The sequence below is a fragment of the Melanotaenia boesemani genome, chromosome 1 (assembly GCF_017639745.1).
Source record: "Melanotaenia boesemani isolate fMelBoe1 chromosome 1, fMelBoe1.pri, whole genome shotgun sequence".
Taxonomy (NCBI): domain Eukaryota; kingdom Metazoa; phylum Chordata; class Actinopteri; order Atheriniformes; family Melanotaeniidae; genus Melanotaenia; species Melanotaenia boesemani.
In genome coordinates, this window is record NC_055682.1 from 42,219,227 (window position 1) to 42,245,252 (window position 26,026).

The 26,026-nt window shown below is 44.5% G+C and overlaps 1 protein-coding gene across 4 annotated transcripts in view; it reads left to right on the top strand.

The window, feature by feature from the left end:
* ccdc102a (coiled-coil domain containing 102A) overlaps positions 1-26,026 on the top strand; it is a 69,828-nt gene that overhangs the window by 31,993 nt on the left and 11,809 nt on the right. For all 4 annotated transcript variants that reach the window (XM_041990978.1, XM_041990955.1, XM_041990971.1 and 1 more), the window contains exons 4-8: positions 9,025-9,248; positions 9,443-9,551; positions 14,026-14,142; positions 15,265-15,474; positions 24,703-24,873. In XM_041990978.1, coding sequence (XP_041846912.1) covers positions 9,025-9,248; positions 9,443-9,551; positions 14,026-14,142; positions 15,265-15,474; positions 24,703-24,873 — 831 coding nt within the window. The remainder of the gene's footprint in view (positions 1-9,024; positions 9,249-9,442; positions 9,552-14,025; positions 14,143-15,264; positions 15,475-24,702; positions 24,874-26,026) is intronic.

Sequence of the window (26,026 nt, forward strand, 5' to 3'; positions counted from 1 at the left end):
TAATAATAATAATAATAATAATAATAATAATAATAATAATAATAATAATAATAACATAGTAGCAAAAGTAATAACTTTAATAATAGTAATAGTAATGAATATACTACTATTACTACTACTACTACTACTACTACTAATAATAATAATAATAATAATAATAATAATAATAATAATAACATAGTAGCAAAAGTAATAATTTTAATAATAGTAATAGTAATGGAAATACTACTACTACTACTACTACTACTACTACTAATAATAATAATAATAATAATAATAACATAGTAGCAAAAGTAATAACTTTAATAATAGTAATAGTAATGAATATACTACTATTACTACTACTACTACTACTACTAATAATAATAATAATAATAATAATAATAATAATAATAACATAGTAGCAAAAGTAATAACTTTAATAATAGTAATAGTAATGAATATACTACTACTACTACTACTACTACTAATAATAATAATAATAATAATAACATAGTAGCAAAAGTAATAATTTTAATAATAGTAATAGTAATGGAAATACTACTACTACTACTACTACTAATAATAATAATAATAATAATAATAATAATAATAATAATAATAATAATAATAACATAGTAGCAAAAGTAATAATTTTAATAATAGTAATAGTAATGGAAATACTACTACTACTACTACTACTAATAATAATAATAATAATAATAATAACATAGTAGCAAAAGTAATAACTTTAATAATAGTAATAGTAATGAATATACTACTATTACTACTACTACTACTACTACTACTACTAATAATAATAATAATAATAATAAAAATTGATGATAATAATAATAATAATACTATATGTACACATATAAATGTCTCCTGTACATATATGTAGCATGTGCAACGTATGTGATGAGTGTGTGCAGAAGGTGACGGAGTTAGACCAGGTGTGTAATGGTGGCACTGACCGGTAGAGGAGTTGTAAAGTCTGATTGCAGCAGGTAGGAAGGAATTCCTGCACCGTTCCTTAGAGCAGCGGGTTGAATGAGTCTGTCCTCCAGGATGATCAGTTTACAGCAAGCAGCAGACGGATGAAACATCTGCAGCATCTGGTTGCAGACATGAAACGACCTGAGCTCCTCAGGAAGTGAAGCTGCTCGTGCCCTTCTTGTAAACGGCCTCTGTGTTGGTGGACCAGTGCAGTTTATTGTCCAGTGTTACACCCAGGTGGTTCTCCCCGCACCACTTCTCAAAGCAGTCCACCAGGTCCCTCCTTCACCCCACAATGGCCACGTCACCAGAGAATTTCTGGAGATGACATGACTCAGTGCAGTTCACAGAGTTCCCGCGAGGTCTTAAAAAGTCTTAAATTTGCAAATTTGCGTTTAATACCGTAAAAAGTCCTTAAATTAGACAGTTTTGTCCTTGGATTTTATACGTTAGGTCTTAAATGATGTCGTCTAAAGCTGTGCGCTGTGTTGCGTTAAAATGTGTCGGGAAATGTCCGAACTGCAAAGTGACAGAAGTGAAGAAACTTCCTCCCGTTCCAACCCGACCCTTATACTGAAATTAGGAACCAAGTATTGCTGACTTTGCAGGGAGAAATGGTTGGGGAACATTTAGCCCGACACACACGAAGCCTTTATTTTCGCGTGAAAGAGCGCTAGCTGACAGTGACCTGAGAATTTAGTGTATTCGGTGAGTAAACTGTGAAAGAGTAAATGTAATATTACACGGCTGGAACAAGGCTCATTTTCGGCCTGGTTGACACCGGTGGAGAACCCGTTCGAAGCTCAGTGTAGAACATCAAACTGAGAACGATGAGGATCGAGGCTTTGGAGGCACATGAGCAACCAGTGAAGCATATCTCTGCCTTTAAAGAGAAACAGCGACCTCCCTCTGTGTTTACGTCTGGACCCTCACGTATATGTACCTCGCAGACACCATCTGGCCGTGTGACAAGTTCAGCAGCAACTTCGACTGAAGTCGACCTCCACACGACGTTTGTTTGCTCCCCGACCCTGAGAGCCGCAGGACTACGGACGTTAAACATGTTACCAAACACGTCGTCCAGACCAACGAAGGAGTCGCAGGACGTAGCCCAGTCTGGCCGAGCACTTCAGATTAACACCGAATTAATCTCTCATGGGACACTGGACAGCACAGGACCTGCTGGCCAATATCCCAGTAACTAATCTATTTTTATATTATTTAATATTTTATTATTATTGGTCTGCTTAATAACGTACAGCTTAATAACCTGAATATAAATAACCTTAAAATCGGTACTGCTGAATTATTTATTCGTGAACAGGTAACGAAGCCATTACAGCGTTACTGTGTTAACATGACATGTGGGAATGACGAAATAAAGATCATATGACAGCTTGCTGTGAAGTCACGTCGCAAATTCCAGACTTCAATTTTCCATAAATGACTGAAATGTGGTGAAAAAACTCCAGACAGAAAAAATTGTTAAATGTCCTGATTAAACAGTTTTATTCAGTCGCTGCACTCAGAAAATTTAACTTGTAAAAACCTGTAGGAACCCTGAGTACATGAAGTCTGACGTGTGTGTGGTGAAGAGGAAGGGAGGCAGTACAGAACCTTGGGGGCCCCGACGTTACTAATCAGACGACCAGAAACAGTCCTGTAATCTCACAAACTGTGGTCCGCCCGCCAGATAGTCCTCAACCCAAGCAACGAGGGGAGCGCTCACCCGCATGTTCTCCAGTCTGGCCTTCAGCAGGCTGGGCTGGATGGTGTTGAAGGCGCTGAAGTCGAAGAACATGATGCGGACTGAGGTGTCAGTCTGTCCAGAGAGGAGTTAGTCTTCTGCAGCAGGTGGATGATTGCATCATCAACCCCAACATGAGGTTGATATGCAAACTGCAGGGGGTCTTGTGATGGATGCACCAGCGGTCTGAGGTGTGCCAAGACCAGTTTCTCCACGACCTTCTTGATGTGAGAGGTCACTGCCACTGACCTGTAATCCTCCAGTGACGCAGGATGTCCTCTTTTGGGCGCTGGGACCAGGCAGGATGTTTTCCGGAGCGCTGGCCCTCTCTGAAGGCAGAGGCTCAGGTAAAGAGGTGCTGGAGAACTCCACACAGCTGACTGGAACACGCCTTCAACACGTCAGGGCTGATGCGGTCCGGCCCAAACCCCTCTGTTTGAGCCTCTCCAGCTCTCTCCTCACCTGGCTTGATGTGATGTGGAATCCAGGCTGGGGGGTGGGGGATGTGGCAGGGTCTGAGATGGGTGTCAGCAGTGGGTTGGGGGTGGAGGTGACGAGGGTGGTGAAAAGAGGAGTCTACTACCAGAAGTGATGGGGGGTGGTGGGGAGAGGTGAGGGTTTGTTTCTTTGAGGAGCAGTAGAGGGGCCGCCGGGGGTTGAGGGGTTGGAGTTGAACCTGTGGAAAACCATGTTCAGCTCGTTGGCATGTTGTTCATTCCCCTCAGCCACACCCCCACCTCTCCTCTGGAAGCCGGGGATCTCTCTCATCCCCCTCCAGACGTCCCTGGTGTTATTCTCCTCCAGTTTGTGCTCCAGGTTTCTGTCCCGGCTAAGCCTTAATCCAGTACGGAAGGGCTGACCTGCTGGAGCTGGGGAACCCCCCCACCCCCTGGCCCAGGACATGGAAGAAACAACGTAAACAAAGCGGTGCAAGCGGAGTGGACTGAATGCTAGGCTACAAGCTATCACACAGACCGGCTCCGCCCAGTCTCCTCCTCGCCAGCACCAGGTCTCTCACCAACAAACTGGATGAAATCCTCCTGAGGCTCGTCTCATGTAAGACGGACAGCTTTGAGGCAATCTTCACCGAGATCTGGCTGGACAACGAAATCCCGACGCAGCTGTGGAGCTAGCGGGGGCCTCTCTGCTCCGTGTCGATTGGACTGCAGCTTCGGGTAAGAACGAAGGCGGAGGTTTGGTGCTGTACGTTCACAACATTATTGGAACCTTCTGCTCCCCGACCCGGAATACCTGGCAGTGAAGTGCAAACTGGTTAGAGAACTCAGCTCGGTCATGATCGTAGTGATCGAGCTAATGCTAAGTTAGCGCTGGAGGAGCTGTACTGCCGGGCAGATGAATGCTAATCCAGAGATCGTGATCGAGACTTTAACCACGTGGAGTTAAAATCTTGGAGCAGGTGTACTGTAACGTTCCAGGAGCAGCTCCTCACCTCGGGATGTCGGGTCATATTTCAGCGGAGTTGATCCCTGCCTACAGACCTCTGATCCAGGGGCGTTTCCTGGACCTGGGAACATTGGGGGCTGAGCCCACACCCTCATAGAGAAATCTCGGTGAACCAACGCAGTAAAAACGGCTTTTTATTTAAGCTTTCCTCAGCATTGTGTCACCGTGTTTAAAGCCAAATACTGTAATATGTGCTGCAGTATGTATTTATTTTCAAGCTTAAACGTGACAATGTAAACAAGATCTCTAAAACCATATTAAACTTTTACTTTTCCAGACATCTGCTGTTTATCACCAATACCTGCTCTTTAGTGCACATCTTCTGCAACAAAAGGATGAACGTGAACTGTTTTCAGTTACTCAGTAAAGATGATGCTGAAGTATTTACTGTACCTCTCTATCATCTCATCTGTCTCTTCCTTCTTTCCCTACACGCTTCATCACTTCTTTTCCTTTCATCATTTCCCTTCTTTCCTTCTTTCACTTGCTGTTTTCCATCTTTACCATTACTACTTTTTCAGTAGTATAGCTGAGTTTAAACTAGTGGTATACTCTGATTTTTCCTCCCAGTCTCAAACATCCCTGTCCTGGAGCAACACACACATACAAGAACACACACACACACAAAGGAGAGATCATGAAAGACTGGTTTTTATTCCAAATATAAATGTATTGTAAGCAACATAGAATGTAAAACACTCTTTAAAACTCTTTAACTACTGACCAGCCAGTAACCTGGAGGTAAACAAAAACATCAGTAAATAAATTTATAATAAAGCTGTTCTTTGTTTATCTATATTTAAACTAAAGCAGCATCTAGAAACCAAACCTCAACACTAATGGGAAAGCCGTTTCCATTTACTACAACACAAACACATGCATGCACGCACGCACACACACACACACAGACCTCCGTCCTTGCACCAGGATGCACTTTATCCAGCCTGTAAATATGACTGACTGCCTGTTATATTTCTACTTAATTATGTGTGTTTAAGCTGAGAGACTCTTCAGAATTTTGTTATGCTTGCATAATGACAATAAAGGTCTTGAATTGAATAGATGATTATGCTGAATATCAGGAAGCCAGCCATGTTGCTCCAGCTGTTTTTGTCTTCTGTTTATTTTAGATGCTAATTTAGAAGGACATGAATGAGGTTGTTTCATGGCGATGCTCCTGTCCACAGCCAGTGGATCTCTCAGCTCCAGAGGGGAGTCTGATCATGTAATATGACACAGACCTGAGCCTCTGTGAATGTGGGTCACGTTCCCTGCTGCTTTTTTGGTGTGTCCAAATGGGGCTGCCCTATTTCAGAGATCCTGGGTGTGTGGGTACCTGCTACTTGGGTATGAAGCTGCTATTCGCCTCTGTCCGCTCGTCCTGGCACAATAAATGTAGAGACATAAAGAAAAGATTCCTGTCAGTGTCACACACACACAGACTGTGAGCTGCAAGTAAACCAAGATTATGTGTCTGTCTGTGGTTGCAGCTGAGGTGGTCTGAGAGTTCACACAGCCCAGCCTTATTTCCTGTCTCCCTCCATTGTTCTGCTTCTCACATACATGCAGAGTATTTCCACATGTGGTTCAACGTTGTTTCACCCCAGCTCCCTCTGCTGGTGGTTACCGGGAACAGCAGCACATTTACACCTTAGTTTTCCAGGTTTCTGTATTTTAATGCTAATTTTAGCAGCATGAAAAGGTATAGTTTATAAACTATATTATAAACTATATTATGTTATAAACTATTATGTTATTCATTTACTTTACATGCAAACTGTACTCAGAAAGGCCGTCTCCCACCAGCTCGAACCTCCCCCCAGCCGAGGCTCGAACCAGCAACCTTCTTGCTGTGGTGCTGCGGTGCTTTATATTATAAAGTGTTGTCGTTATATATAAATTGTAAATTGTTATAACTTCTTTCTAAATATTTTTTTTTCATTAAATTTTCTTTAAAACTCACATTTGATTAGATGGTCCGAATCTGACAGCAGATTTACCTCTAGAGACGTGGTCCCTTTACTGTCTCCTGGTCTTCCCTGGGGTCTGCTCCTGGTGGGATGTGCTGGGAACATCTGACCACAGAGGCATCCTGACCAGATCCCTGAGCCAACTCATCTGGCTCCTCAGGATGTGGAGGAGCAGCGACTCTACTGTGAGGTCCTCCTGACCGAGCTCGTCCTATCAGTAAGGGAGAATCCAGACACTCTGCGGAGGAAATCCAGCCGCTTATGTTCCGTTCTGCTGGCGTGTTCAGGCCGAAGACGGCGTGGAGCATCGGAACCTCCACACACTGAAGCTGCTTCACCATCTGACCCTCCAGATCTCTTTAACCTCCATTTGGCTTTGGTGAATGTGAGATCCGTCACCAGTAAAACGTTTTTACTAAATGACTGAAAACCTGGCACTGTGAAGGTGATCTTGCTCCTCCGCTCTGGATGTAGATTGTTTATGGGACTTTGCTGACTTTGTGTGGGGTGTTATTCTCAAATATGATCATTTTCTAATTGTCTCAACATGCACGTCTGCTGTGAGACTCATCGACTATTTTAATCCTGCAGTCTGTTTTGGAGCTGACGCACAAAAAAGGCCACATTTTGGGTCTTGTGTAGTCATATGGATCGAATGTACAGCAGCTGTGCAGCTGCCACAACCTGCCGTGAGTCTCCACAGCTTTCCAGAGCTGCTGGAGCTGCTGACAGGCAGCTAACAGCGCTAACGGCTCACACTGATACGTTCAGGACCACCTGGTTCATGTGTAGCTGAGGAGATTCAGGAGGGAAAGTCTTCCACCTCAAAGACGCTCTGTGACTCTTCTACAGTTTTCTGCTGCTTGGAAAGTTTCTTATTCTCAGGATGACTACGATGATGTCAATGTGGATGTTGGCATGACGATGTTTGACTTGCTCTGTACTGAGATTTTAGACTTCATTGCACCGATGACTGTAAAAAGCATAAAGCCACAGACTACAGGCTCATTTCCACTGGGTGCGTCTCACATGCTACATAAACAGAATTTTATGTAGTCTGTGATTCAGTCTGTGATGATCATGATCATCAATGTCCTCCCCACATGGGTCGCAGAGCTCCGTCCACACATTGGTGTTGAAGCCATCTCTAAGAGCCTCCTCGATCTCAGCTGTCCACCTCCTCACTGTACGTGAGACCACAGCCTACCGTACAACATGTTTATACACAGGCTGGAGATGTATGATGATCAGTTCTTCCTAGAGGAGGGAGGAGATGCAGAATAGGCCTCCTTGGTGTCTGCATAATACAAGTCCAGTATATTATTGTCTCTGACGGGACTGGTGATGTACTGTATGTATGTTGGCAGAACAGATGATGGAGAGTCGTGATTGAAGTAACCAGAGATGAGGAAGAGGACCCGTGGGTGCTTTGTCTGCTATGTCTGTTATGGTTGAACCAGTGTCAGAGACATAGGGGGGTCCCGGGCCATGTTGATGAGGCTGGAGGCAGAGGTGAAGAAACTGTCTTCATGGCATGAGGTTTCGGTCCTGAAGGACCGCAGCCTCCTGCCAGAGGGGAGCATCTCGTAGAGTTTGTGATGGCCACAGTCTTTCCTGCACGCCTCAGGGACCTGGTGGTGAACAAGTCCTGGAGGGAAGGCAGACTGCAGCCAATCAGCTTCTCTGCAGAGTGAAGGATACGCTGCAGTCTGCTCTTGTCCTTGACAGTGGAAGCAGCGTACCAGCAGCGTGGTGATGGAGGAGGTGAGGATGGACTCAGTGATGGAGGTGTAGAAGTGCACCATCATTGTCTTTAGCAGGTTAAACTTCTTTAGCTGCCGCAGGAAGTACATCCTCTGCTGGGCTTTCTGGCTGATGATGAAGAGGAAGGACTCCACAGTGCTGACTGGGGAGTCACGCAGGCTGATGGGGGCGGGTGGAGCAGCGTTCTTCCTTAAGTCCACAACAAACTCCACTGTCTTTAGAGAATTGAGCTCCAGGTTGTTCTGACTGCACCAAGACAAAAGATGGTCAATCTCACCTGTAAGCAGACTCATCCCCACCAGAGATGAGTCCAATGCGGGTGGTGTCATCCGCAAACTTCAGGAGCTGGACAGATTGATGACTGGAGGTGCAGCTGCTGGTGTACAGGGAGAAGAGAAGGGGGGTAGGATGCTGCCTTGAAGGGGAACCGATGCTGATAGTCTGAGAGTCAGAGACATGCACTCCCAGCTTCACATGCTGCTTCCTGTCCGACAGGAAGTCTGTGATCCACCTGCAGGTGAAGGCAGACACGTTCAGTTGAAAGAGCTTGTCCTGCAGCAGAGTCGGGATGATGGTGTTGAAGGCAGAGCTAACATCTACAAACAGGGTCCTCGCATAGGTTCCTTAGGAGTCTAGATGCGGTAAGATGAAGTGGATAGCCATGTTCACAGCATCGTCCACAGACCTGTTGGCTCTGTAGTTGAACTGCAGCGGGTCCAGGAGAGGTCGGTGATGGCTTTCAGGTGGGACAGAACAAATGACTTCATTACCACAGAGGTCAAGGCGACGGGTCTGTAGTCATGAAGTCCTGGGGTCCTTGGGTTTTTGGGGACGGGGATGATGGTGGAGGTTTTGAAGCAGCCTGGCATGTCTCCAGTGAGGTGTTGAAGATGTCGGTGAACACTGTAGACAGCTGATCAGCACAGTGCTGTATTAGATTATGGGTTGTGACCCGGATCACCTCCTGGATCTAGAATTTTTTTAACACCAGATCAGAACTGTAACCTGATTGAAGGCATTGGTCCATGTCAACATGAAAACATGTGAACAGTCTTCTTACATATGCAGACCTGGTCTCATGTTGGTCTTCTGCCCTGTCAGGACCTGGAGCTGCTGGAATCAGTCCTGCGTTCGGGAGCTCCAGAGGTCTGGGACGGTTGTGGCGTCAACCCATCCGGCTCACGTCCGTGCTCTGGTCTGAGCCGGCAGGAACGTAGCAGGCAGCTGTGGGAGGACATGAGCACCATGGAGGAAGACTCCAGCAAACTCAACGCTCTGCAGCTTCGCCTCGATGAGTCCCAGAAAGTCCTGCTGAAAGAGAGAGAGTAAGACAAAAATTGGTATCATTTAAATCTATGCTGCTGCATCTCAGCAGGAAAAACTGTTGGTTCATGTGTTTTTATACATTTTATTTTTTAGAAATGTCTGTTTATCATAGTTTAACTAGACTTGGCTGCTTCATCCACACACTCAGTGGTAAAATCTCTAATGTGCTGTTGTGTCCTTGCATCTTCCATAGAGACAAGCTAGCTCTGAGTAAGAGCATCGAGAGGCTGGAGGCTGAGCTCAGTCAATGGAAACTTAAATATGAGGAGCTCAGTAAGAGCAAGCAGGAGGCCCTCAAACAGGTGGGAACATCTCTGTTTACCTGGAGTTTTTCCTCTGGTCAGTGGGTTAATGGAGGAGGATGGAGAGAGGAGGCAAGGAGCTGAGGATGGAGACAGGAGGCAAGGAGCTGAGGACAGAGAGAGGAGGCAAGGAGCTGAGGATGGAGAGAAGAGGAAAGAAACTGAGGATGGAGAGAGGAGGCAAGGAGCTGAGGATGGAGAGAAGAGGCAAGGAGCTAAGGATGGAGAGAAGAGGCAAGGAGCTGAGGATGGAGAGAGGAGGCAAGGAGCAGAGGATGGAGAGAGGAGGATAGGAGCTGAGGATGGAGAGGGGAGACAAGGAGCAGAGGATGGAGAGAGGAGGATAGGAGCTGAGGATGGAGAGGGGAGACAAGGAGCAGAGGATGGAGAGAGGAGGATAGGAGCTGAGGATGGAGAAGGGAGACAAGGAGCAGAGGATGGAAAGAGGAGACAAGAAACTGAGGATGGAGAGAGGAGGCAAGGAGCAGAGGATGGAGAGAGGAAGCAAGGAGCAGAGGATGGAGAGAGGAGGCAAGAAACTGAGGATGGAGAGAGGAGGCAAGGAGCTAAGGATGGAGAGAGGAGACAAGAAGCTGAGGATGGAGAGAGGAGGAAAGGAGCAGAGGATGGAGAGAGGAGACAAGGAGCAGAGGATGGAGAGAGGAGGCAAGAAGCTGAGGATGGAGAGAGGAGGATAGGAGCTGAGGATGGAGAGAGGAGACAAGGAGCAGAGGATGGAGAGAGGAGGCAAGGAGCAGAGGATGGAGAGAGGAGGCAAGGAGCTAAGGATGGAGAGCTAAGGATGGAGAATGGAAGCAAGAAACTGGGGATGGAGAGAGGAGACAAGGAGCTAGGGATGGAGAGAGGAGGCAAGGAGGTAAGGATGGAGAGAGGAGGCAAGGAGCTGAGGATGGAGAGGGGAGACAAGGAGCAGAGGATGGAGAGAGGAGGATAGGAGCTGAGGATGGAGAGGGGAGACAAGGAGCAGAGGATGGAGAGAGGAGGATAGGAGCAGAGGATGGAGAGAGGAGACAAGGAGCAGAGGATGGAGAGAGGAGGCAAGGAGCAGAGGATGGAGAGAGGAGGCAAGGAGCTAAGGATGGAGAGCTAAGGATGGAGAATGGAAGCAAGAAACTGGGGATGGAGAGAGGAGACAAGGAGCTAGGGATGGAGAGAGGAGGCAAGGAGGTAAGGATGGAGAGAGGAGACAAGAAAATGAGGATGGAGAGAGGCGACAAGGAGCAGAGGATGGAGAGAGGAGGATAGGAGCTGAGGATGGAAAGAGGAGACAAGGAGCAGAGGATGGAGAGAGGAGGCAAGGAGCAGAGGATGGAGAGAGGAGGCAAGGAGCTAAGGATGGAGAGCTAAGGATGGAGAATGGAAGCAAGAAACTGGGGATGGAGAGAGGAGACAAGGAGCTAGGGATGGAGAGAGGAGGCAAGGAGGTAAGGATGGAGAGAGGAGGCAAGGAGCTGAGGATGGAGAGGGGAGACAAGGAGCAGAGGATGGAGAGAGGAGGATAGGAGCAGAGGATGGAGAGAGGAGACAAGGAGCAGAGGATGGAGAGAGGAGGATAGGAGCTGAGGATGGAGAGCTAAGGATGGAGAATGGAAGCAAGAAACTGGGGATGGAGAGAGGAGACAAGGAGCTAGGGATGGAGAGAGGAGGCAAGGAGGTAAGGATGGAGAGAGGAGGCAAGGAGCTGAGGATGGAGAGAGGAGGATAGGAGCTGAGGATGGAAAGAGGAGACAAGGAGCAGAGGATGGAGAGAGGAGGCAAGGAGCAGAGGATGGAGAGAGGAAGCAAGGAGCAGAGGATGGAGAGAGGAGGCAAGAAACTGAGGATGGAGAGAGGAGGCAAGGAGCAGAGGATGGAGAGAGGAAGCAAGGAGCTGAGGATGGAGAGAGGAGGATAGGAGCTGAGGATGGAAAGAGGAGACAAGGAGCAGAGGATGGAGAGAGGCGACAAGGAGCAGAGGATGGAGAGAGGAGGATAGGAGCTGAGGATGGAAAGAGGAGACAAGGAGCAGAGGATGGAGAGAGGAGGCAAGGAGGTAAGGATGGAGAGAGGAGGCAAGGAGCTAAGGATGGAGAGAGGAGACAAGGAGCTAAGGATGGAGAGAGGAGGCAAGAAGCTAAGGATGGAGAGAGGAGACAAGGAGCTGAGGATGGAGAGAGGAGGCAAGGAGCAGAGGATGGAGAGAGGAGACAAGGAGCAGAGGATGGAAAGAGGAGACAAGGAGCTGAGGATGGAGAGAGGAGGCAAGGAGCTAAGGATGGAGAGAGGAGACAAGGAGCAGAGGATGGAAAGAGGAGGCAAGAAACTGAGAATGGAGAGAGGAGGCAAGGAGTTAGGGATGGAGAGAGGAGGCAAGGAGCTAAGGATGGAGAGAGGAGACAAGGAGCAGAGGATGGAAAGAGGAGACAAGGAGCAGAGGATGGAGAGAGGAGACAAGGAGCTAAGGATGGAGAGAGGAGGCAAGGAGCAGAGGATGGAGAGAGGAGACAAGGAGCAGAGGATGGAGAGAGGAGACAAGGAGCTAAGGATGGAGAGAGGCGGATACAGTGTAAGAGCTAAACTGATTGACAGGAAACACAAACACATGAAACACGAGTTAATGTGGTCAGAGAAAGCAGCTAGAAGGAGGCTGTGTTGGTTCTAACAGAGACTCTATCTGGTAAATCCACAATGATCCATGATACCATTATTTATGACATTTCACCATAAAAACATCACCATCACTACTATGTTGCTAAGAGACCTCTATTTAGACCTGGACATGATGATGAAGCCACTTCCTGTCAGACTTTCCACCAATCAGAGAGCTTAGATTGACGGTAACGTCCAATCAGGAGCAGCCAAAGATCAACCAGTGAGCAGAAAGTTCTATGTGTGTGTGAAAAGAAGAAAAATAATGCTCCTCTATGGCTGGAATAAAGCCAAGAAGACGTTTCTGATGCACGGTGGCGCCACAAAGCAGCTGAGCTGGAGTTGGTTTAGTGAGGATAGCAGGTAAATAGTAGCAGGAATAACTGGAAATGAGGAAAAAGTGGAAACATGGAAATAGTTTCTCTTGTGTGTTTGCAGATGGAATAATCAAAACAAGCGGATTGTTCTCCAAGACACCAGAACATCCTAATTTTCAATTTTTTTTATTATTATTACCAGCTTTATAAATCTGGTTGATTAAACATTTGTGAAGGACTCCGGGAATCAATACAGTTAATACGAGTCTAAACGAGTCAGAAACCAGGTTTGACCAGTTTCTCATGAGGATTTAAAATGAGACCAATAATCTGGGATTTATTCCAGAACATATTCACTACTTCTTACTGGTTTTGTTGTGGCTCAAATGAGTTTTTCGTATCTCATAAATATGTCATATCTCATTTTATTGCTGCCATCATATTTATCCTCCTACCTGCTCCCCTCCTAGAGCAGACACACTCCCAGGATTTCGTTACTTTCAGTATTCCCTCAGTTGGTGCTTAGCTTGGGAAAAGGTTGTTCTCTAGCTCTGCTCCTTCAGCGTGGAACAGGATCCAGCCGGATCTAAAGATGGCCGCCTTCAAGAGGGGATGAAGGCTTTGAATTGTTCTTGTTTTTGAAATATTTGTAGCTGTAACTTGTTTTGCCACATGAACTCTATTTTATATTCATTTATATTCTGGACTGTTGGAGCTGTAGCTGGAACTAAATGTTTTGTCTCTCTTGTAGATGAGACTGTCTCAGTAAGACCGCCTGCATAAATAAAGGCCCAAATAGGAAAAAAAAAAATCCTGTTTTTTTTTTTGTTTGTTTGTTTTTGACAAGAAATAAGACTTTCTTAAAACAAAGATGTTTTTGCTGCTTTATGTCTATTTTTTGCCAATCCAACATAATATTATGACAGGTTTTCTCCAGCAGGATTGTCTGAAAACATCTGTGATCTCATACTAGTAAAACAATTGTTTGACTTCATGCTCGGGGTGTGGTCTTGTTTGGGTGTCAGACAGCAGCTGGAGCTGAGTTAGATTTAAGAGCTCGACTCATGTTTCTGACAGTGTTGCACCACCAGGAGGCAGCACAGACCCGCAGGAAGCAGACTGGTTGGAAAAACAGGCAGTCAGGATGTAGCAGAGAGGCGAAGATGGTGGAAGAGAGGAAGATGAAAACAGGATAGGGTGAAGAGGAGGCAGACGAGATGCTGACAGAGATGAAAGATGGGAGGTTGGGAGGAAGAGAAAAGATCTACAAGCTTGTCTTAGATAACTAAAAACCAGCAATGTTTACTTTTCAGACATGGTCTGTCGAAGGGGAGCATGTTTTCTGATACATCAGTAATATTACATGTTAAGCTGTTTAAAGGGTTTTGTACTGCGTGGATTTTATTTAAGACAGCATTGCCACCTTTTATTGTCCAGTCAGATGTAGAAGATGTTAAAGATCCTCTCTGATGTTTTGTGTGTATGCCCCTCTCTCTGACACCGTTTAGCTGAACCTGTTGAAGGAAATGCATCAGGACGAACTCGGCCGCATATCTGAAGACCTGGAAGATGAACTGGGAGCTCGCACCAGCATGGACAAGAAACTGGCCGAGCTACGAGCTGAGGTGAGGGACGAACGCGGGACAGCAGCCGAACTACACCTCTGTTTAATATTGGATCATTTCTATCAAAGCCTCTGAGGAAATGGTTCATTTCTAGTGAGCGTAACTGGCAATTAAATAAAAAAAAAGGTTTTGAATTGTTTGCTGTTGCCACAAACCGGATTACCCCTCTTCATCACGAGGCGGAGTGCAGAATGAAGCGGAAAGTTGTGGCTTCCACATTCCTCTGACGCGAGGATGAACGGATAGTGTTAATGAACAGCTGATCGAGGTGGTGCAAAAGTACATAAATCTATAAATCACGTGAAATTTAAAGACACGAACACCACCGCATGCACAACCCTGCCCTGCCATGGACAGAGTTACTTGTTAAATATGAAATAATCCGGCCAGGTGTTACATATAAACACAGACCCACCCGCTGCAATAATCCCTGCCCATCATGGACGAAGCTTCACTTGAAGTATAAACATGACCGGACCAATACAAACGCTTGTCTTGTTCTTTCAGCCTCGAGAACAGGAACAAAATTCTGGCTTGCCGCGGAGTCTGTAGCAAGCTTTAGTCTTTCTCTTGTGTCCACCGCAGTCCCGTTCTGTTACGCTGCCGCCATTTTTCAAGTCTCCCCTGAAACCCACCTGTAGCCCACATGTAGTTCTAACATGAGCAGAAAGAACATGCACCACAGAAACCATGAGACTGAGTGTAACCCCGCTCCCGCATTCATTTTAATACTTTCTGATCGAGGTTGATCGGATCAGTTGAGGTGTTTACACGACCTATTTTTTCTGATCTGACGTTCAGTCTGATCCAAAGTGCTGCATGTAAATGCAGCTCATGTAAACGTGTCAGCTGGAATCTGATCTGATAGAAGAAATATTTGTTCATGTACACGTAGTTAATAATAATCATACTTATTCTGCTCTCTTACAGAGTTCATCCCTCTAAACAAGATCTGACTTTTTGTCGGAGTATACGACTGTAGTACTTGGTTTGACCAACATGTTTGGCAGTGAACCTGTATAACTACGTTCTTCTTGTATAAAGTGGTACTGTCTGTCCTGGAGCTAATGTTCTCTGACCTTCGTCAGCAGCAAAATAAACCGGTTGCTGTGTTTGCATCAGATGGAGAGGCTGCAGGTGGAGAACGCTGCAGAGTGGGGGCGCAGAGAGCGTCTGGAGACGGAGAAACTGGCCCTGGAGAGGGACAACAAGAAACTGAGGGTGCAGGCTGAAGACCTGGAGGAGCAGCTGGCAAAGAAACGCCGGCAGGCTGCCTCTGCCCTTGACACGGACCTCAAGGCCATCCAGACTGAGCTGTTTGAGAGGAACAAGGTAGGCTGGATGGTTTTACCCATCCTCATGTCTTCATCATGCTAGTCAGAGTTTATTATAAATCATACATGTTTGTCAGCCACAGCTCTAAACCCACTGAAAGCTGAGATGGATGTCGTTCATCTTGTTGGTAATGTTCTGCTGGCAAGCCTTGGGTTGGTACTGATGCAACAACATTAAGAAAGCAGAGTGAAGAAGGTGAACTGTGTTTTGTGTGCTGGGCTTCAGAGATTAAAACATGGATTTCTAGAGTCCCTGCCCTCACATCCAAGTCCCTTTTTTTATTAATTTTTTTTATTATTAAGCTTTTTTATTGTTTGCATTGGCACTGTGAAAATGACCTGATCCGCTGATCACAGATCACTGATCGATAACATACCTGTCCCCTCACGTCAACAGTAAAACAGCTGAGAACAAACTGGTTAAAAAAGCAATCCTGTTAAAGTTGATGCAGCCTCTTATTTAGAAACCCGGCCGTGGTCCTGTCCGACGACAGGCTTATTCCTTTCAGATGTTGGAGAAAGGTGTGATAACTGTCATGTGACAGGACTGAAACAGTTTTTAACCACCTTATTTTACGTGCTGACTGGAAGTTCTGGTTTCTTTTAGACTTGACCGCAGCCTTTGACCCAGTTGACCACCAGATCATTCTGGATGGTTGGGAGCAGTGTGTCGGCATCGCAGGCTGTTTTAAACTGGTTCCAGTCTCATTTGTCTGACCGGACCTTTTTTGTCCATCTGGACCAGTAGCCCTCAGCAACAGCCCCCATTAGCTTTGGGATCCCACAGGGGTCCGTTTTAGGTCCGCTGCTGTTATATTTAACAGTCTGTATAATCATGATATTTCCTGCCAATGCTTTGCAGATGACGTTTAGATTTATGTTGTAAATTCAAAAGGGGATTCTGTAACTAACTTGAAGGATTTAAAAACATGTCTTTAAACGTGTTGAGCTTTCTAACTCGAAATGAAAGAAAACCTGAAAGATTGTGATATTTGGTAAATCTGAGCTACTACCTGATGGTGTTCTTGGTCCTCTGTCTTCGTACAGTCAACATTGACTGATCATTGATTACGCTGTCGAACTGATCAGCAGACCAGCTCAGAGGTTAAAAGAGTGAGTTTGGAAAAGTCAGGTCCTCACTGCTAAAAAAAGACTGGAATAAAGACGTTCCCTGGTTCCTTATGTCCTGGTTAGACTGCTGCATGTCCGTTCACCATGGCTTAGACGCTCGTCAGCAGCAGGAATGGAAGCAGGGAGAGACTGTCATCTGGTGTGACAAAAAAAAATCTCTTTAGTTAATTTCTGTTACAGGGTTTTAATGGTTATTAAACTTTTTTGTGCTTAAAATGTTTTACAGTGAGATTATTATACAAGCTTATTATTATAAACTTGTATAAAAGTCTGAACTTTGAGGACAATAAACACAAACAAAAGTATCAGACTGATATGAACCAAACCTATTTAGAATTAGAAATAAAGATTATTAAACATTGTCCAACAGGAATATGATAATATATTTAAATGACGATTAGGACAAATTCTAGAACAGTTCTGGGAGACATTCATTGTCAGACCTTTAACAATAATCAGATGAGAGACTTGGTTACAGCATATTACCATCCAAAATTATTTTCCAATATCAATCCTTAACATCTTCATCATGAGGCCTATTTTTTCTGGCCCCTGTCTGAAATGACAAACCCAAGTAAATGAAGTACATCGTCACAACTACCAGGGCTGTATGTATAACCTTGATCTCTACAGAAAACTGAGACATGTGAGATTACTACAAAAGTGTCAGAATCCAGAAATATGTCACTGTGTCAGAGTAAATTCACCTGGAACACAGTAGGAAATGTAAATGTTACCTATTCCTACTCCACATTACTTCCAGTGAAAACCTGAGAATAACAGCCCAATTCATCTAGGAATGAGTAAAGTAGTCCTAGTCATTAGTAAAGTAATCCTGGGAATGAGTAAAGTAGTCCTAGGAATGAGTAAAGTAATCCTGGGAATGAGTAAAGTAGTCCTAGGAATGAGTAAAGTAATCCTAGGAATGAGTAAAGTAGTCCTAGGAATGAGTAAAGTAATCCTAGGAATGAGTAAAGTAGTCCTGGGAATGAGTAAAGTCATCCTAGGAATGAGTAAAGTAGTCCTAGTCATTAGTAAAGTAATCCTGGGAATGAGTAAAGTAGTCCTAGGAATGAGTAAAGTTGTCCTAGGAATGAGTAAAGTAATCCTAGGAACGAGTAAAGTACTCCTAGGAATGAGTAAAGTAATCCTAGGAATGAGTAAAGTAGTCCTGGGAATGAGTAAAGTCATCCTAGGAATGAGTAAAGTAATCCTAGGGATTAGTAAAGTAGTACTAGGAATGAGTAAAGTAGTACTAGGAATGAGTAAAGTAGTCCTAGGAATGAGTAAAGTAGTCCTAGTCATTAGTAAAGTAATCCTGGGAATGAGTAAAGTAGTCCTAGGAATGAGTAAAGTAGTCCTAGTCATTAGTAAAGTAATCCTGGGAATGAGTAAAGTAATCCTAGGAATGAGTAAAGTTCTCCTAGGAATGAGTAAAGTAATCCTAGGAACGAGTAAAGTAATCCTAGGAATGAGTAAAGTAGTCCTGGGAATGAGTAAAGTCATCCTAGGAATGAGTAAAGTAGTCCTAGTCATTAGTAAAGTAATCCTGGGAATGAGTAAAGTAGTCCTAGGAATGAGTAAAGTAGTCCTAGTCATTAGTAAAGTAATCCTGGGAATGAGTAAAGTAATCCTAGGAATGAGTAAAGTTGTCCTAGGAATGATTAAAGTAATCCTAGGAACGAGTAAAGTAATCCTAGGAATGAGTAAAGTAGTCCTGGGAATGAGTAAAGTCATCCTAGGAATGAGTAAAGTAATCCTAGGAATGAGTAAAGTAATCCTAGGAATGAGTAAAGTCATCCTAGGAATGAGTAAAGTAATCCTAGGAATGAGTAAAGTTGTCCTAGGGATGAGTAAAGTAATCCCAGGGATTAGTAAAGTAGTCCTAGGAATGAGTAAAGTAATCCTAGGAATGAGTAAAGTCGTCCTAGGGATGAGTAAAGTCGTCCTAGGGATGAGTAAAGTCGTCCTAGGGATGAGTAAAGTAATCCTAGGAATGAGTAAAGTAATCCTAGGAATGAGTAAAGTCGTCCTAGGGATGAGTAAAGTCGTCCTAGGGATGAGTAAAGTAGTCCTAGGAATGAGTAAAGTAATCCTAGGAATGAGTAAAGTAATCCTAGGAATGAGTAAAGTCGTCCTATGGATGAGTAAAGTAATCCCAGGGATTAGTAAAGTAATCCTAGGAATGAGTAAAGCAATCCTAGGAATGAGTAAAGTTGTCCTAGGAATGAGTAAAGTAATCCTAGGAATGAGTAAAGTTGTCCTAGGAATGAGTAAAGTAGTCCTAGTGATTAGTAAATAAATCCTAGGAATGAGTTAAAGCAATCCTAGGAATGAGTAAAGTTGTCCTAGGAATGAGTAAAGTAATTCTAGGAATGAGTAAAGTAGTCGTAGGAATGAGTGAAGTATTACTATGACCACGAGGATCCAGAAAGTGGATGCTAGATGCTAGCATTGCTGCTTCCCAGTGTCTGCAGACATCTTCTTTATTTCTGCATCATAAGAGAGTTTGGTGAAGAAGGGATTCAGATCTAAGAAATCCAGGTCATGGACGGACATCACTGTGTGATTCCTTCAGTCAAGATGTTTTTAAAAAAATGTGCATATAGCCTCATTGATAGGATCAGTAGACAAACACTGATGTACACATGGATCGTGGTATATTGGCTCTCTTATTAAACAGCCTTCAGAAGCCTAAAGCAGCATATGAGCCAGTTTTATGGTGGAAAGTCTGACACATTTCTAAATACTCATTCTCTTCCACAACTCCCACAGTTATCCCACACATTAGTCCAACTAATTCATGAAATAATGATTTAGCTTAGGAAAATCAGTCTGTACCTCAAAAATGTGGTTCTTTTACTATATTCCGGTAATGTAAACAGCTATAATGACGTTGACCTTCCATTAGAAAGGACGTGGAGATCCAGAGACAGAAGGTGAAACAGATGTTTGGAGAGAGAGATAAAACCGCTCCAAAGAAAGAAGAAGCGACTCCTTCCACTGGTGGGTCTGATGTAGGTAATAAAACTACAGGATGAGAGCGATGATGCTGAACAGCTGCCCACAGATCAGAGCATTTCATCCTTTTCATGGAAATAATGAAGGTGAAGACGGACCAGATAAGACTGGAGGACATAAAGAGATTGATCCTTTTCTACATTTCCATCTGGTCAGATTTAATAATGAGCTTTAAAGTCTGTATGAGATGATCTTTAGTGGCTCCATTAGCAGCAGGTTAGCTGATACAACAACACATTTGCAGTGTTTTTCAGTGTAAATGGAAACCATTACTACTGCTCCCAGAGGGTTATTCAGGAAACTGCCAGCTTAATTTAATGCTGCATTTAGCAACACCCTCTGCACAGTGGCCCCCCCAAAATGTCTCCAAGACCCAGAGGGAGGGAGTCCATCAGTCTCCTTCACCACCTGCTGATCCACGCATTTAATTTCTCTCCTCTTCCATCATCAGAATTTTCTCCTTTCTATTTTCCTTCCTTTAACTAATGCAGTTGAAGTGCACACAAGCCCCTCCCCCGCTGTATTGCTGCTGGGCAACTTCTCAACTCATCGTGTGTGTGTGTGTGTGTGTGTGTGTGTGTGTGTGTGTGTGTGTGTATAAACAGATGCTGCAGACCTCTGGATGTCTCATTTAATCAACACTGCAGCGTAGCACAGCTGTACTGTTGTGTTTTGGCTTAAATATAGAAAAAAACTGATGGAACAATCATTCACTCCTCCTCATGCACACACTCACACACATGTACGAGCATTAAAGTGCACACAGAATGACAGAATGAGTGCCTAACGGTGCGGTATATCAGGTGGGTCATCCTGCAGCATCCTCCACAGCAAGGCTGGAAAACGTTCAGAATCTTTATAAATGAGGACAAAGTGGTTTTTAGTGGGTTCTGTTCACTGCTGTTACAACACACCTAAAATCAGCTTGTCTTGCTGAGATGATCCCAAATTCAGATTTTTAATATTGTATGAGTAATAACTGTTGTCTATGCTTTAAAATTTTACCACCTTAATTCCACAGATTAACCTCTTTGTATTCATTTGAACAGCCCTAATTTCTTTCACATTATTTTTTTATTTGATCTTATTCTTATTTCTATTCTTTTTTAAGCATTTCCTGACATCCCTTTTTTCTATTTTTATTTATGTTGATTTCTGCATTTTCCTGAGATGCCCAGAGGCTAGAGTTGCTAATTAGCTTAATGGTACATAGTCTATATGCAAAACATCAGTTGTACTTTATGTCTTCTATCTTTCTGGACGGATGGACGGATGGACGGACGGATGGATGGACGGATAAATCAATAATATGTACCCATTCAGCAGCATCTGAGGAACTGCTTTGTTTGAGGCATTTAAATGTGTTGTTTTTTTTTTTCATTTGCAAATGCTGTAAGTGACATTGTGTAAATAAATCCTGTTAACCATCAAAATCATTTGGCACACAGTGAAATAGAACAAAGAAAAAAATACTTTGAACTGCTGAATAGCAGAAATACTTGAAGAAGAAAACAGAAAGCTTATCGGCTCCTGAACATTTAACTGGAAAAAAAAGGAGGTGAAGCAGTTTACATGTTGCTGAAACATGGTGCTGCTATCATAATCACAATTAGATATTATCTCTCTGTCTTGATAATGTGTTTATTTACTTCTGCGCTCAGTGAAGTGTGGGGTTCAAATTACATGTTTTTATTTAACAGAATTCTACAAAGCAACCCAGAGATCCTTGTTTAACCCATTAATCCCCATCCACATATACATTTAAACCTCCTAAACAGGCATTTACAGAGTAAAAAAGAATAATAATCAGGTTCATCTTCTCGTTCTTGGTATCTAGGGGCACTTGGAAACATCTAGGGACATCTGGGGACCTCAGAGAATGGATTCCCAGAAATTTTGTCTGTCACTATGCCTGACTAAATTACAAACTTCGAGCCCCAGTAGAAAAAAACATCATTGTCATGTTTTATTAGCTTTTGTAGCTGATTTTGTCCCATCAGAAAGAGCTTGAACTCTCACCTCCTTCAGCGCTTCAACCATGTCCCTGGTGAGGTGGGGGCACTCATTCCGAGCACCTCCATTGTTGAGGCAGCCAGCTGGAGCTGTGGCTGTAAGGTCGTCGGTGCCTGTCGCGGCGGTCATCCCTGAACTCGTTGGTGGACACCAGCAGTGAAGGATGCGTCAATCTGAAGGGAGTCCTATTGGGCCTATTTGAGGGACAGAGTCTGGGGGACCCTAGTGTGGCTGTCCTATCTCTGAAGCTGAGGTGGTTAAAAAGCTCCTCGGTGGCAGGGCCCCTGAGGTGGATGAGATCCCTTAAGGCTCTGGATGCTGTGGAGCTGTCTTGGTTGACATGCCTCTGCAGCATCAAGTGGACATCGGGGACAGGGGATCTGGACTGGCAGAGTGGGGTAGAGTGTGGTCCAACTACAGGGGAATCACACTCCTCAGCCTCCCTGGTAAGGTCTATTCAGAGGTTCCTGGAGAGGAGGGATAGTCGAACCTGTCCACATGTGGACCAATGTCCTTGTGGCAGTGACCAGCCCGTTCTCAGTATGCCTGGCTAAACAGTTCTTACTCGCTCGAGTTTTTACACTCCTGAAGTGGAGACTGTGGTTGGCATGTTTTATCCGCTGATTGGTCAGTTTCTGACAGACACTGTCAGGGTCTTTAAGGGGGCGTGGGAGTTCACCCAGCCTGTCTACATGTGCTTTGTAGATTTGGAGAAGGTGTTAAAGGTTTGCACCTCTGGGAGTTTGGAGTACTGGACACCCTTGTACGAGCTGTCTGGTCCCTGCACAAACGGGGCCAGAGCTTAGTCCGCATTGCCGGCAGTAAGTCGGATTCATTTCCAGTGAGGGCTCGACTCCACTGAGGCTGCCTTTTATCACAGATTCTGTTCATAACTTTTATGGACAGAATTTCTAGGATCAGCCGAGGTGTTGAAGGGATCTGGTTTGGTGGCCTCAGGATTGGGTGTCGTCTCACTGCAGATGATGTGGTTCTGATGGATTCATCAGGTCGTGATCTCCAGCTCTCACTGGAGCAATTTGCAGCCGAGCGTGAAGAGGCTGGGAGGAGAATCAGCACCTCCAAATCTGAGACCATGGTCTCAGACCATGAGGTTCTAACCCAAGTGGAGTTCACGTATCTCGGGGTCTTGCTCGTGAGTGACGGAAGGATGGAGCGGGAGATGGACAGGCGGATCGATGCGGCGTCTGCAGTGATGTGGACTCTGCATCGGTCTGTCGTGGTGAAGAAGGAGCTGAGCTGAAAGAAGAAGCTCTGGATCTACTTTCCTACTCTCACCTATGGTCATCCGCTGTGGGTAGTGACCGAAGGAATCGTGAATACAAGCAGCTGAAATGAGTTTCCTTCGCAGGGTGGCTGGACTCTCCCTTAGATAGGGTGGGAAGTTTGGTAGTCCAGGAGGGGCTCAGAGTAGAGTCGCTGCTCCTCCACATTGAGAGGAGCCAGATGAGGTGGCTCAGGCATCAGGTCAGGATGCCCACTGGATGCTTTCCTGGTGAGGTGTTCTGGGAACGTCCCACCAGGAGGAGGCCCCTGGGAAGACCCAGGACATGCTGGAGGGACTACCTCTCTCGGCTCGCCCCAGAAGAGGGAAGTCTGGGCTTCCCTGCTTGGGCAGCTGCCTCCGCGACCTGACCCCGGATAAGCAGCAAGAAGATGGATGGATGATTATGTCTGTCATGTTTTCAGCACTTTTGAGGACAGTTAGGATGCAGGATTTCCTGTTGGCCTCACGGACAGACACAATCACAACAAAACAAAACAACTAGATAGATGAAGCCAAACTGGTCAGAAATAGTTTTCTTTTATACTTCTATAATTGAGTCTTTTTCCCCTCAGTGTGATGCCAGAGACGGTCTCATCCTCACAAATCTGTAACGACCAAAACTACTGTAAAAAAAAAACACACACACACACACAGTGGCTTGCTCTGAATAAAACAGAAAATCCTTTTTTATTCCGCTTTATTTTATTAGTGAAAGCTTTGGACGTCCACAGGATGTTGATGAATGTTTTACTTTGATGAATTTTTACTTGGTAAAAATAAATGCTTATTGATGAAATGAGCTGTATTGGTATTTTTATTATTTCCTAAAATGAACGGTTTTTGTAAAAGAAAAATCAAGTGATATATTGATGCATACATAATCTGCTGTAAAAATAATCTCAGTCCAGCTAACAAGTATGCTATGTTTTGAATAACTTCCCTTACAAACTAATGTTATTTCCAGACAATATTGTCTTCAAATGTAGAAAGGAGGAAGATCCTGTAGGTCGGGGAAATCAGAAGCGATACGTTCATGCTGTTTTTGTGGCTTTTCTGTAGAGTAAGATCATATTAGAATAACACCACCCTGAATCAGTCATGTTATCATCTCAGTTTCCTCCTTTCTCTTCTTCCCTTTACCAAACTAGTTGTCTTTGTTCAGACTTCACCTTCATTGTCCTATAAAATATCATCCAATCAAAGCTACCGCCCCTCCTCATCTGTCTCCGCATCCCTGCATCCCGTCTTCTCAGCTCCCCTCCTTTTAACCCACGCCGCTGCTCGAATCAGGCAGTAAATGAAATCTCGGTGGCATTGAAGCATTTGGTTAATGGACTCTTCCCAGTCTGAATGAATTTATGTGAACATTAGCTTAAGTACCGATTCCTCTTTCAGTCAAATACACTGGTAGAAAAAAGGGGATGTTGACCTTATGAAACAGCTTAGAAAAGCAGATGAAACGTTTGGTGGCTTTACTGCATCCTGACCATATTTATTATTTATTCATCCAGACTGTCTAAAAAGCTCTTGTAGCTTCTGAAACAGCTCAGTCTGTTTCTGGACACATTTTATTTAGATTTTCCTTCCACAGTGTCATGTTTCTATTCATCTTCCATCACAGGAGACAACTGAATAAGAAAAATGTTGCTTCATGAATTCATTTCATATGTGATTGAAGGTTTAACCAGCTGAATCAGTGCTTTTAGTCCAGAGAAGAGCCGGGTGACCGTCTGAAACCATGATCTCTGAACATCACTGTCCCTGCTGTGTCCACAGGAGCTGGCTGATCTTCGCCACGTCCACGCCAAGCTGAAGAAGCAGTTCCAGGAGAAGACGGCAGAGCTCGCCCATGCTAATCGGAGGGTGGAGAGCCACGATGCTGAAGTCAAAAAGCTTCGACTGAGGGTGGAGGAGCTCAAGAAGGAGTTGGGACAGGCAGAGGACGAGGTAGGACCATGACTGAAGAGGTTGTGTTTCTCTGCATAATGCTCCGACATGGTGTGGTCCACCAGTCCAAAAAGAGTTAAGTACCTTAACAAAACAGACAGATTGACTCCTGCTTGTCACAGAACAGAATGAAAGTCTTCTCTTTGGTCTAATTTCACTATTAAATCCATGCAAGTAGGTGCATAGTTTTCCCCTTTTTTTCACCCTCCCTACATATTCAGAATAAACATACAAATTCACTCGTGTGGTATCGAGGATGAAGCAATCCCTGAATCCCTCCCACTCTCCCTGGTGGTGACTCCCTATGAACCTCCCACCCAGGGTCTCTCCCAAAATAAATAAAAAGGAAAAACATGAAGGTTGGTCACTCTACACCCTTTCTCTAAGTGATGGGCAGCCTCCCACATCTGCAGTGTCTTACCACTGGCCCCATGCACATGAGCCACAGACCATTCCAACGAGACCATTTTTAGTCATGAGTTGGCCCAGTGCTGCCAAGCCAAGGAGTGTGGTGGTTGCCACTTGAAGGACAAATTTAAAGAGGAATCATCATTAAGCAAAAGCAAGGCTGGAGAGACTCGAATCCTGATCTTCATGTCTCTGAATGTGAGGGCTGGCAAATCCCACCAGGGCACACGCATGCTCCTCCGTGTTCTCTGATATACATACGTCATCGGCTTTACCTCCATGAGGACTTGTTTTCCTACACAATCAAGTAGTTTCTCTGTGTAAACTAAACTCTTTTTAAGATCTGTTATGATGAGTATCAATGGCAACAGAAGACTTGTTTACTAGCAGGATACATCAGTTAAGCTATCCTAAACTAGCAAAATACCACAGCAAATCCCACACGAGTTGAAGAGGAAACAAAGAGGATGCAGGGCCGGAGGAAGGCAGAGAGAAAAGAGGAAGAAATTCAAACCATTTTTCTAACTGCTCTGATGGGAAATAGACAAGCTCAAAGCGCTAACATGGACACAGAAGGAATACAGAGCATACATCCAGGACTCTTGTGTTTTTACTGCTTTAAGACTGAACCAGCAGACTGAGACAACAAAGTTAGCAGAAAGCTAAACGGAGGTGGTCCTTCAGTGGTTTTTAACTTGGACATGTCTCTTCTGGAGACTGGCCTGATTCTAATTGTCCAGAGAAT